A 12,310-nucleotide genomic window follows, 5' to 3' on the forward strand; every position below is an offset into this window, starting at 1 on the left:
GCGCAGATTACTTTCTTCCACGCCCTCTTTGTACTGCACACAGGCAAAACATTTGTATTCAGAAAGGCACCTATCTCCTGGGACCATGCATAATGTAACATTATGAGTGACAAATATTCTCTTTAGAAAATGTGGATTGTACAGAAAATCAAGTCTTTGCACGGGCCAATAGATGAGGTAACATCCCCTCCCTGATGTGTTGAACATACAGGCCTCGGTAAAAACCCAAATGTATAGCCCCTGAATGCTATGCTCTTTTTCTCTGCGTGTAGGCTTCCTGGCCCATGCGCTACCATGCATTGGAACACATGCTGCGACAGCACAGAAAGACTCAACCCTGAGCGTGTCCTTTGATACCATGCACATGTGCACCTATTGCTGTGGTATTTAAGAACATGAGTAGCACGTGTTTACTAATTTTCTTCCCTCCATAGAGGGAAGGGTGCTTCTCCAACCTTTTACATGTACAATGACCAAATAGCATGCCACAGCAAAAATATATAATCTGCGTAACAGGAGATGTGAAAGCACACACACACCCCCCACATTTCAACTTGGATGCACATAGCACACAAAGGTAGAGGAATTCCCATATTCAAAAGAAACAAAGAAAGGGGTGCACTAGATCCCAATTTGAGAGAAGGAAGAGAGAAAGAGAGAGACTGACTTGCATCTCAGATGAGAACAGGAACATATTCTTGCTTCCCACGCCATGTGCTCCTGGGCCAAGATTGCCAGACAGCATTTTAAAGAGACCACCCCCTATTAAAGCACATCATTTGCTGCGGAATATAATGAGAAACGCTACAATAATCTCACAAATGCAACTCATATGAGTTATTGTGGATCTCTGGATTAAAATATAAAACAGTAATACAGGGGTCTTGGTGGCCACATGTTCTCCCCTACTCACCCACCCAATGGCCATTATGCTAACTGCACCCCAAATTCTGTCAAATTCAAATCTGAGCAGCTGACAAATCTGGCCAATCCCCAAACACACTCCAGGCCCTTTCAGACTTCTGCAGCAAGACAACTCTGTCCCCTGGCCCTGCCCCAATGCCAAAAAGTAAGGGCACAACAGCATTGCCTTGAGTGGCAATCATGTAATCATGTAATCCAGACTAGCCCCCAAGAACAATACTTCAACAAAACTATATTTTCCAGCCAAACCTAGCTACCATCCCCACCACCTTCATGACATTGGTATCACTGCTGCAAGTTCTTCACCCCAGCTTGAAGATATGAGCTTTTGGCCAAGTTTCTACTTCTGTCCAGTATTTCTCAATGGGAGCCTATGAGCAAATGGGGGCGGGTGTCAAACAGCACTGGAGCACAGCTATGGAAACCTCAATGCGAAGAGATCCTTAAAAAAGAAGAAAGATTCTGCCAGCACATGTGGAATAGCACAGCCTGGCTACTGAGTAACTTCTGCCACCCTAGGCACCTGGGACTCGACCTGTAGGACCTACCTCTAGGTCCAAAGGTATAGAAACACTTAAAAAGAAAAAAGGAGGTAAAAGGAAAAGTGAACGAATGAACCTTTGCCTGGAATACTTGCTCTTACCAATCAATACATTGAGTACACATTGCCGGGAAGCAACTGCTCCACCGTTTTATAACCTTGACTAGGGCCTAGTCACACTACCCGCCTCTTTTATTTTCCCTATCCTAACCCCACTTCCTCCTCCCCGATGTGATCCCCTTCCCTAGGCCTCCCCCCACGGCGGAAAAAGATACTGGGGGTTGGGGGAGAGGGAGAAAGAAGCGCCAGCCTAACCCCCCATGTTGATCTCCTCACCCCACCACTCCTTGGCTGTAGTTCGCCTTCTTCCAAGGGGTGCCGGTGTAGGCGGGCTCGTCCGGGCCAGCTTGCGGCCTCCCCAGGGGCCCGTCCCCCGGCGCCGGGACCCCGCTTTCCCCGGCGGGCCCGAGCAGGAGGGTGTAATTGAGCCCGAAGGTGCTGGCCTTGTTGTCGCGCTTCCTCTTGTTGCTGGCGGCCGAAGAACCCGAGCCGGCGGGCGGCAATGAAGTGGAAGACGAAGAAGGGCCAGCTGCCGAAGAGGCGGCGGCGGCGGCAGGGGAAGGAGAAGAGGCGGCGGCGGTGGAAGAAGAAATAGAAGAGGAGGAGGAAGAGACGGCCGCGACAGGAGGTGCTGGGGCGGCAGCCGCTACCCGGGTGCCGGGCCTGCCTGCCCAGGCGGTGGCGGCCGGCGGCTGCGGCGAGGAGGCCTGCCGCCGGTGGAGGTGGTTGTGCTGCTGGTGGTTGGCGCTCTCGAGCGGCAGGAAGTCGGGCTGAGGGTCGCAGCGGGGGCCGCGGGACATGCCGGGCGGCGAGGCCGGGCTGATCCCGGGGTTGGCGGCGGCGGCGGTGTTACTGCTGTTGCTGCTGGAGGCGGCCGAGCCGGGCTGCTGCTGCTGTTGCTGCTGCTGGACGCGCTGCTGCTCGTGCTGCTGCTGTTGCTGCTGGAAGTAGAGATTGCGGACCCCTTGCGTGGTCTCCCAAATCTGCATCCACAGGCGGTTCGAGGGGCCGAGCTGCTCTGGCTGGAACCAGGCGATCCGGGGATCCATCAAACGGGGACCCGGCCCTCGAGAGACTGGGCGGCGGCGGCGGCTACTCCTCCCCCGCCTCGCCCGGCCCGGCCCAGCCCAGCCGGCCGAGAGCGCGGCGGCGCCCACCGGCTCGCAGCGCTAATGGCGGGCGGACGAAGGCGGCGGCGGCGGCGAGCAATGGAGAGAGAAAAGGGAGACTCTCCTCCGCTGCGCTGTGTCGGCGGAGCCCTCCTCCTCCTCCCAGTGAAATGACTGGCGGTCCGGGGCGAGAGAGGTCGGCCGGGCGCTAAGTGGCTTCCTCCTTGCTTGGGCTGCTCCTACTATCGCTGCTCCTTCGCCGCCGCCTCCAGCACACAGCAACCCCCGCCCCCCTCGGCGAGCGAGGCGGGGCCCTGGCGAAGAGGTGGCCGCCGCCGCCGCCGCACGGGCCGCGCGTAATAAAGGCGTGGGAGGAAGACAGAGGAGGAGGAGAAGCAGGCGGCGGCGGCGGGAGAACCGCGCTGTGGCTGGGCTTGGCTGGTGCCGAAAGCGTGCGCGGTTCAGGGCTCGGCTAGGCCCGGCCTGGCTCAGCCGCCCGTCGTCGTCGTCTTTCTCGCCCTCAGGCGTGCTCCAGTCCATGGAGTTACATCCGCCACCATGGCAGTCGCACCGTGGCGATGGGCCGCGCTGTACACTAAGCACGCACGCTTCTTTTCTCCTTTCGAGATTATTACTGTTACCATCACCATCGTTATTTCGTGATATAACAATAGCTCTTACGTCGTTCTTTCACTTGGGGTGGGGTGGGGACACACACACACACAGCGAAGAAGCTCCCACGTTCTTCCGGAGGAGGAGAAGGCGCGTTTCTGGGGTCACAGAAGGGGGAGCCCTTGAAAGGGCTGACCCGGGATCGTGGAGCTGGTCGTGTCGTCTTACCCCCACCTCCATCCTCGCGTCCCATTTCTTTCCGCCGCGTGAATGGGGCCATCACGCAACTCCCATCATGGCAAGAGTCCAGAGGTGCAGCCATGTTAAGTCCTGGTTACGGCAAGCGCCAAAATCGAGACCTCGGGCTGCCATCCTGTATATATGCGCTGAAATGGGATCGAGTCCCTTTTGAACGCGAAAGGACTTCACTCCTGAGCGGGGCAGGCGCAGGGTTGCGCTGAAACTGATTTTAGTGCGGGATGGGCTTCTGTGGACTAGAGGCCATTTTATCAGAACACACACACACACACACCGAGGCATTTTAAATATGTGTAACACAAAATGTAGTCTTGTGGCACCTTAAAAGGACTGCTTCACTTAATGCTGCATAAACTTTCAGGGAGCTACACCAGCGGCGTATGTACTTTACTTCGGTTGTTCAGCCTAAGCCCTCCCACCATAACTAGCTGGTGCTTTGAACATTAAAAATCCTAGCAACAGCACTCCGGTAAGAACAAAAGAAGCTCCGGCTGAATCAGGTTTATGACCCAACTATTCCTGCATCCTGTTGTTCATCCAGATGCCTATGGGAATCCTGCTGTAAGCATAGCTGCCAAGTTTTCCCTTTTCTCGCGAGGAAGCCTATTCAGCATAAGGGAAAATCCCTTTAAAAAAGGGGATAACTTGGCAGCTATGGCTGTAAGTCGGATTCGGGCACAAGAGCCCTCTCCCCTCCTGTGGTTTTCAGCAACTAGTATTCAGAAGCATTGCTGCCTCCGGCTCCAACTTCCATGAATTTGTCTAATCTTTTAAAGCTACAGTATCTAGGTCTGTGGCTATCATCACTGCCTCATGTATAGGAGCAAGTTTCATAGTTTAACTGTGCTGCATGAAAAAATTCTTCCTTTTATCTGTCCTACATCTCCCACTGTTCAGTTTCACTGGATGTCCACAAATTGTACTATTATGCGAGTGGAAAAACAACTTTTCTCTATCCACTTTCTCCATGCAATGTATACTTTTATAAATTTCTATCATGACCTGACCAGAGCCATAGTTATGTGATCTTGCGTCCCTGGCAGAACCGTCCAGATTGCACCCCCTAGCCATGGACAAATGAGCTCTTCTTTCCACCTCTCCTCCAACCCCCCCCCCCCAATTCAGTTCACTCTCTATTGAAAACCATTTCTTATGAGGCAATAATATTTATATTTATGGACATATTTTTAGCTGATTTCCCTAGTTATGGCCTTGATCATGACACCTCTTTCTCATCTTTTCTCTAAACTAAAATATCAAAGACATCGCAACCTTTCTTCATAGCGGAGTTGCCTGCAATGAGACGATAATAAATTGATTTGTTGACAAGCTGCTATTTCTTCATGCTACCCCAACCCCAAATCTGTCACTCCAACCATCCCTATGATTGCTCTAATACAGGGCAATCTAACTTCTCATACCAAGTGGACCACAATAGTTCAACATGGAACCTGCAAACTGCACACTGCCTTGTTGTGCAGGGGGTGAGGCGGTGAGGCCAAAAATTGACACCCCACCATGCTGCCTTCCCAAATGGATAAGTGAGGCACCAGGCTTTGAGAAGGAGGCACAAGGGTCCTAGAGCTCTCCCATGTTCTTCCCAAAGCTGGGAAAGCACTAACTAGGCTTTGGAACGGGGTAACTGTCCATGGAGGCGCAGGTCAGTTCTGTATCCAGGGCAGCTGCCTACCAGCTCCATCTGGTACACAGGCTGAGACCCTACCTGCCCACAGATTGTCTCACCAGAGTGGTGCATGCTCTAGTTATCTCCCACTTGGACTAGTGCACTGCACTCTCCGTGGGGCTACCTTTGAAGGTGACCTGGAAACTACAATTAATCCAGAATGTGGCAGCTAGACTGGTGACTGGGAGCGGCCGCAAAGACCATATACACTGGTCCTGAAAGACCTACATTGGCTCCCAGTAAGTTTCCGAGCTGACCTTTAAAGCCCTAAACAGCCTCGGCTCAGTATACCTGAAGGAGCATCTCCACCCCCATCGTTCTGCCCAGACACTGAGGTCCAGCGCCGAGGGCCTTCTGGCAGTTCCCTCACTGCAAGAAGCAAAGCTACAGGGAACCAGGCAGAGGGCCTTCTTGGTAGTGGCACCCGCCCTGTGGAACGCCCTCCCATCAGATGTCAAAGAGATAAACAACTACCTGACATTTAGAGGACATCTGAAGGCAGCCCTGTATAGTGAAGTTTTTAATGTGTGACATTGTAATGTATTTTAATATTGTTGGAAGCCGCCCAGAGTAGCCGGGGAAACCCAGCCCAGCTGAATGGGCAGGGTACAAATAAATTTATTATTATTATTGTTTATTGGAAAGGAGGGTAGAGGCCCCTAGGGCCCTATGAGAGCCCTCAAGCCTCTTACCCAAAGCCCAGAATATTGCTTTCCCAGCTTTGGGAAGGCAGCGCAATAGCTGCCAAAAAAGCACTGATGGCTTCATGTGGCCCTCGGACTGCATGTTAGACCACCCCGCTCTAATAGTTCATTTACGTCACTTTACATTTTAAGAGGCCTTGTACACCATCCTCATAACCTACTGGAAACCCAGCCAGATGAGCGGGGGTACAAATTTTATTTTATTTTATTTATTTATTTTACTGCTCTCACACACCTCCATGCACACAAACCTTTTGCTGGGGAGACAACAACACACACTCTCCTTCAGTTGCTGTCTGTATCCACTACCTTCATTAAAAGATGTGTCATCTCTCCTTTAGGCTTGCCTGCATTCTATCCACCAAACCAATTGGTTTTTCATACCATGCCTCCTCTGTGGAACTTGTGAAGTAATACTAAAGATAGTCACTTTGACTATGAGTAGAGCACATTGTTCAGCTCTCTACTTACCTACTAATGCTACGTTTCTCCAACACATAAAGGGTTTGATAAGTTTGCCAAATTCACATTCCCAGGTCCTGACAGCTCCCCCAATTTTGTTTTAAATTTAAGGACTTGGTCAAGACAGAATAACCAAGCCTGACAAAATCATTTAATTAAATGGAAATAATCTTACAGCCGCACCTCAGTAGCAAAGCATCCCAGCTTCAATGCCCAGCATCTTCAGGTAGGGCTGGGAAACATTCATTTGAAATCCTGGAGAGCTACCATCAGTGTAGACAATACTGAGCTACATGGACCAATATAAAACCATTTTCTATCTTCCATCTGGAAACAATGATTTGCAAAATTCAATAAAATGAGACTAATTTGTGATAAAAGTGCACCCTTTAGTGTGATAAAAGGACCCTTTAGTCCTATTTTTACGATCCCAAGCAGGTAAGGAAAGAAAGCTTTATCGAACTCTTTCTCTCTGTAGTATTGGACTAACAGGCTATATTCATCGTGGGTCAGCCTCACTGCAGAGTTGTCTTAGAACGTTGCTTCCAGAAATGCATAGACCATAGCACCTTTTACTTTCCAGCTTTATATTCTGACCCCCCCCCTTTCTTTCAATCCGTAGATTGGCTTATAACCATTGTGCCTTTTCCCGACTTACGCAGTGGCTCCGACTTTCTCCACCTTTCTTTGCTTTTTAATTCACTTTATAGAATATGGTCATCCTCAAACTCACTGCCATTAGATTGATCCTTCATTTTTCAGATACTTGATTGTTTCTTCATGTTGTGCTTTGGTTATCTTCCCTTTCTGCTCTCATCCCTTAGTTTCCTCCCAGATTTATTAATCATGTTCACATACTTTGTGGTATACAAAATGTTTGCTATTATTCACAAAAGTGAAAAAAGTGTGTAGCCCAGACTGGGTGGCAGTGGAAGAAGAATGAGACTTACTATGTGAACATCCATTGAGGTTACTTCTTTGTCCCCACCCCCGCAAAGATCTTTTAAATGATAAATGGACATCCCTTTTCCACTATCACAAGGTCAGGTTTAACACCCTATGGAACTTCTGCGGGTCCCTTTTTTGAACCATTATATCAACATGAGAAATGTTTGTTATATAAACACACACACACTTATAAATGCTGGGAGGGGGAGTCAAAGGGTTGAGGTCAGCAATACAGCATGTAAGTAAATGAAGACAGTGTTGGTAGGTGTATTAGAAATCTGGTAGATGTATGTATTAGAAAACCAGATAAAATGTCTGGTTGACTAAAGGGATACTCCTTGTTCAAGTGCATTTGTTTGAAACCTCTGGGTATAGGGCAGTATATAAATTCAATTAAATAATAACAACAACAACAACAACAACATTCAGAGTGTATCTGTAGAAGTGTGCATGCACACGAAAGCTCATAACAATGACAAACTTAGCTGGTCTCTAAGGTGCTACTGGAAGGATTTTTTTTATTTTGTTTCGACTACGTCAGACCAAAACGGCTACCTACCTGTAACTAATAATAATAATGTTCAACGTAGTCTTCAGGGCCTGAACTAGTTTCTGCAGGTCAGCAATTCCAGGCCTTAAAAAGCTTACTAAATGCTAAATATGTGAGTGTCCTTTCTGGAGAACACCTTGCTACCACTTCCCCCACAAACAAAAGTTCATCAAAACCATTAGCAAAATTAATTCACAGACTTCTTAACCATTATGAAGCCACATAAATGAAGAAGTAGTTTGTCAAGTTGAAAAGATCTGAAGGAGTAACAAAAAATGTTACGTTATTTACTTGTAGCTTGTGTCCCTCTATCACTCAAATGCATTCTGCACTTGATAGGGATAGGGAACCTGTGGATGTTGCTAGACTCGAACTCCTGTCAATTCCAGCCAGCATGGCCAATGGTCAGGGATGGGGGGAACTTTAGTTCAACAACATATAGAAGGCCACGCTCCCCTTCACTGAGCTAGACCAGGCTTCTTCAACATCGGCCCTCCAGAAGTTTTTGGCCTACAACTCCCATGAGCCCTAGCTAGCAGGACCAGTGGTCCGGGATGATGGGAATTGTAGACTCAAAACATCTGGAGGGCCGAGGTTGAGGAAGCCTGAACTAGACCATACCACCTACAGTGGCATGCCTGGCAGCAATCTAATCTGGCATTTGCAGAAATTGTAGATAACTGCACCCATAAAGAATGGTCAAACACCCAAATATTGGGAATTTGTTTTACAGATTGGGGGGGGGACACTTATTGCCAAAAACATCACATGCCAATTGTAAGGTGAATCCCACACCCCAAGGCACCAATGTTGCTCAGTAGCAAAATACAAATATATTCCACTAGAAGCACTGACCCTTTTTGTCTTGCCCAAACTGAGCATCCAAACCCTTTACTCAGCAAGGCATATCACCTGGTCTGATCAAAATAAGAATCTGAGGTGAGAGTTATTGCAATTTGGATACCATAACATTCATTCTCAATCTCTCATACATACACACACACTTCGCTGAATAAAAAGGAAGGTGAAGTACAGTCCTATGGAGATTCCCAGGGAACTTGCCCCAACAATAACATCAAATTGTTTCCACAGTTCTGAAAGGCAGGATCAAAGACACCACAAAGCAACTAATCACAACAATCAAATTATGATGTTATATCCTAATCTATTTAACCAAAGCCTGGGAACTCAGTGTAGCTGTTCTTTCAGTTTGTGGTTACTTGCCACAAGAGAAAAGTATTAATTTAGAAATCAGTTCTTGGACAGTATCTCAAGGTGCATTGGGAGGACTTGGAAGAGCAGCAACTACAAATACACATTCTGGCTGCCCTACGTAGCTTTTCCAAGACATACCCACACCAGTTTTCCCCCCAAGAGGTTTAAAAGGAATTTGGCACACCCAATACAGTGGTGCCTCGCTAGACGAATTTAATTCGTTCCACGGGTCTTTTCTTATAACGAAAAATTTGTCTAGTGAATCCCATAGGAAAGCATTGAAAAATTTTTGAATTTTTTTTTGCCCATAGGAACGCATTAATTGAATTTCAATGCATTCCTATGGGAAACCGCGATTCGCTAGACGAATTTTTCATAAAACAAATTCGTCTAGCGAGGCAACCTCCGCTCGAAAAATCCTTTCGTTAAGCGGAAATTTCGTTAAGCAGGGCATTCATTCGTTAAGCGAGGCACCACTGTAATGGATTCAGCATGTTCACCACAATAGCGCGCATATATATATATATATACTGGCCAGTTGGAAAAGACATGATTGTAGGCACAATGCAAAAGGTAGTGAAGCAATAAACACACGTCTTAATTAATTGGGTAAGGGAGATTGCTTGGTTTTCATTCGAGTTTCCTCATTCTGATTGTACATATAAAAAAGGTTTTAATTGTTTCGCTTACCAAAGGCTCACACAGATTTTCCATCTCTGAATGTATGATTAAAATTGCTTTGAGCAGATGGTGTGTAAAAATATACCTACTAAGTGGAAGCTTGATTTTTAAATGTGTAGCACCTCCCACCAAAACAATGCAGGAAATTAGCGAGCAGCAGGTACTGTTTATATTGTGTTTGTATTTAGCAACATGAAAGGCTACCAGCCTTAACAATATGAAGAGACAGAGGCATGGCCTCTGTAAATCCTCAGCATGAGATTCTCTTATCCCAGAAAAGTTGATGCCGAGATTTTCAGAGCAACAAGTTATAGGTGACGCCTTCACGCTACCTACAGCTGTCTGATATTATCAACAGACACCGCTTGTAACTTCTACTCCTTTCTCACCACACCATGGCAAAACCCAAAAGGTTTAAGAGAAGGAAAACAGAGACAGCAAACACTTAACAATCACCGCCAAGAATTTTCTCTGATTCCTGCCACCCTCATGCAGAACTAGCAATGTGTTTGTGGAGAGAAAATGTACCTATGAAAGCCGGAGTATGGAAAAGGTGGTCAGTTTATCATGTCTTTAGAGGTACGGTTTATTTCCTAGATCTGGAGTCATTTGATTATTGTCGTCAGCCAGGGATGTAAACACAAATCAGAAATTCCCCATTATTACAGGGTTTCACTATTTCCAATATTTTATGTATTTTGTGTGATTGCAATTCATGTCATGCCCCTCCACCCCCACAACTTAAGACAAATACTTAACAGTTCTGAATCACTTTTCAAATAAAATACTATTCAGTTAAAACTTGGTTTACTAAATAGAATCCTTCCAACTTTCCAACTTGTAATCTCCACAATATATATTTTAGTAGAACTGCAAATACTTTAAAAATATTCATTTATATGCATCCGAGTTTCGTGCAAAAACAGAGATATATATAATGTGGCCCATTTGAAACATCACAAGATTTCCTATTCTATGCAAGGCAGGGAGTAGGCACTGATCAAATAGCCTTTTTTTCTCTATCCAACAACACACAATAAAAAAAAAACCCTCATAGATTTTTGGGCAGGGGGGATATTAAGAAACAAAATATAGTGTATTTTCTTGGCTTCTGTATATTACCCTAAATTTGGGGGCGTCTTATACATCTCCCTCCATTTTCTTAAATTGGAGTCCCCAAAAATAGGGGTCGTCTCATACATGGGGGAGTCTTATAGATGGAAAAAATACGGTATATAACAGTTTCAATGTGATATACGGCAACAACCGCCTACGCTACAAATGGTAAAAGAATACAGTGGTACCTCGACTTGCAAACAACTTGACAACCAAATTTTTCGACTTACGAATGGGGCAAATGGCCGCACGCTTACAAATTTCTCGTCGTCCAAATGGAAACCACGGCGGTTTTAGATAGGGTTTTTTCGACTTACGGATTTTTAGATGGGGTTGCTTCGACTTACGGATTTTTCCGTTTCCAATGCATTCCTATGGGAAATCACGTTTCCAATGGCGCTTTTCGACTTGCGAATTTTTCGACCTACGAAGCTGCCTTCGGAACAGATTAAATTCGTAAGTCGAGGCACCACTGTAATACATTGAAGATTCTTCTGCTGTGTTGCCCAGGAAGCCTTCTGCAAGTTGACACCTTAGAAGACCTATGTGTACAATCCTTTGTTGTATGGAGGGTGCGGTGCAGAGGATCCAGGTGACTGATACACCAGGGCACGGCCACCCAAAACCTCAATTCACCTGACCACATGTGGCATCTTGCTTGCAGATATCCCCATGGCACCTGGTTGGATATTGTAGGAGCAGGATCCTGGAGCAGATGGGCCTTTGGTCTGACCCAGCAGGGCTCTTCGGATGTTCACACATGCATGCTGCCAGCAGAATAGGGTCACAGAATGAGACCTGTGCTGGTTGATGCCTTGGTAGAAGAGGCAGCTTTAAAGCTGGACACCCTGTGAGCTGGGTAAGGCAGGAAGAATGCCAGCACAGCATATTCTCTTTCCTGGAGCTTCCATGCCCTCCCCTCCACAAACCAAGGCCAGAATTGTACTCCAACTAATATATTGTTGTATGAGCTTCTGAAGGAAATACCCTTTTTCATCTGATGCTGCTGGAAGTAGTCACTTGCCTACGAAAGCCGACATTCTACATGCACATATTTATGGTAACAAAAGGTGCCACACGATTCTATTGCTCAACAGGGCTACCCTGCTGCTTTCTGTTAATTCCTGCTTTCAAACCACTTAATCGACTCGAAGGAAATCTCGAGCTGGTTTTGTGCTATCTATATTTTCCCAACTGTTCAGCAAACACATTTCAAGGTGACAGGTGTGGGTGACTTTGCAGAGTGACAACATTCACACCTGTTGTAGCTGCTCAACAGTAGCAGTCGATGGCAATCTATCATTTATATAGCCCAGGCTGGAAAAATCCCAAGCAAGGCGCTGCCTAGAAAAGGAGATGCTGGAAATATTTTTCCAACCTTGCGTACAGCTGGCACCTATAGGATCAAAACTGGTACTTAGGGATGGCTCCCCCACCTGCTAGTCT

At 46.8% G+C, this 12,310-nt stretch overlaps 1 protein-coding gene across 2 annotated transcripts in view; it reads right to left on the reverse strand.

The window, feature by feature from the left end:
* TENT4B (terminal nucleotidyltransferase 4B) overlaps window positions 1–2,916 on the reverse strand; it is a 51,904-nt gene extending 48,988 nt beyond the window's left edge. Inside the window, exon 1 of one of the 2 annotated variants that reach the window (XM_060276091.1) lies at window positions 1,802–2,916. In XM_060276091.1, the coding sequence (XP_060132074.1) occupies window positions 1,802–2,574 (773 nt within the window). In that variant the 5' untranslated portion in view covers window positions 2,575–2,916. The remainder of the gene's footprint in view (window positions 1–1,801) is intronic. The other variant, XM_060276090.1, reaches the window with a different exon arrangement.
* Between the last annotated feature and the right edge of the window lie 9,394 nt (window positions 2,917–12,310).

This window comes from Zootoca vivipara, chromosome 6, assembly GCF_963506605.1.
Source record: "Zootoca vivipara chromosome 6, rZooViv1.1, whole genome shotgun sequence".
In the NCBI taxonomy this organism is placed as follows: Eukaryota; Metazoa; Chordata; class Lepidosauria; order Squamata; family Lacertidae; genus Zootoca; species Zootoca vivipara.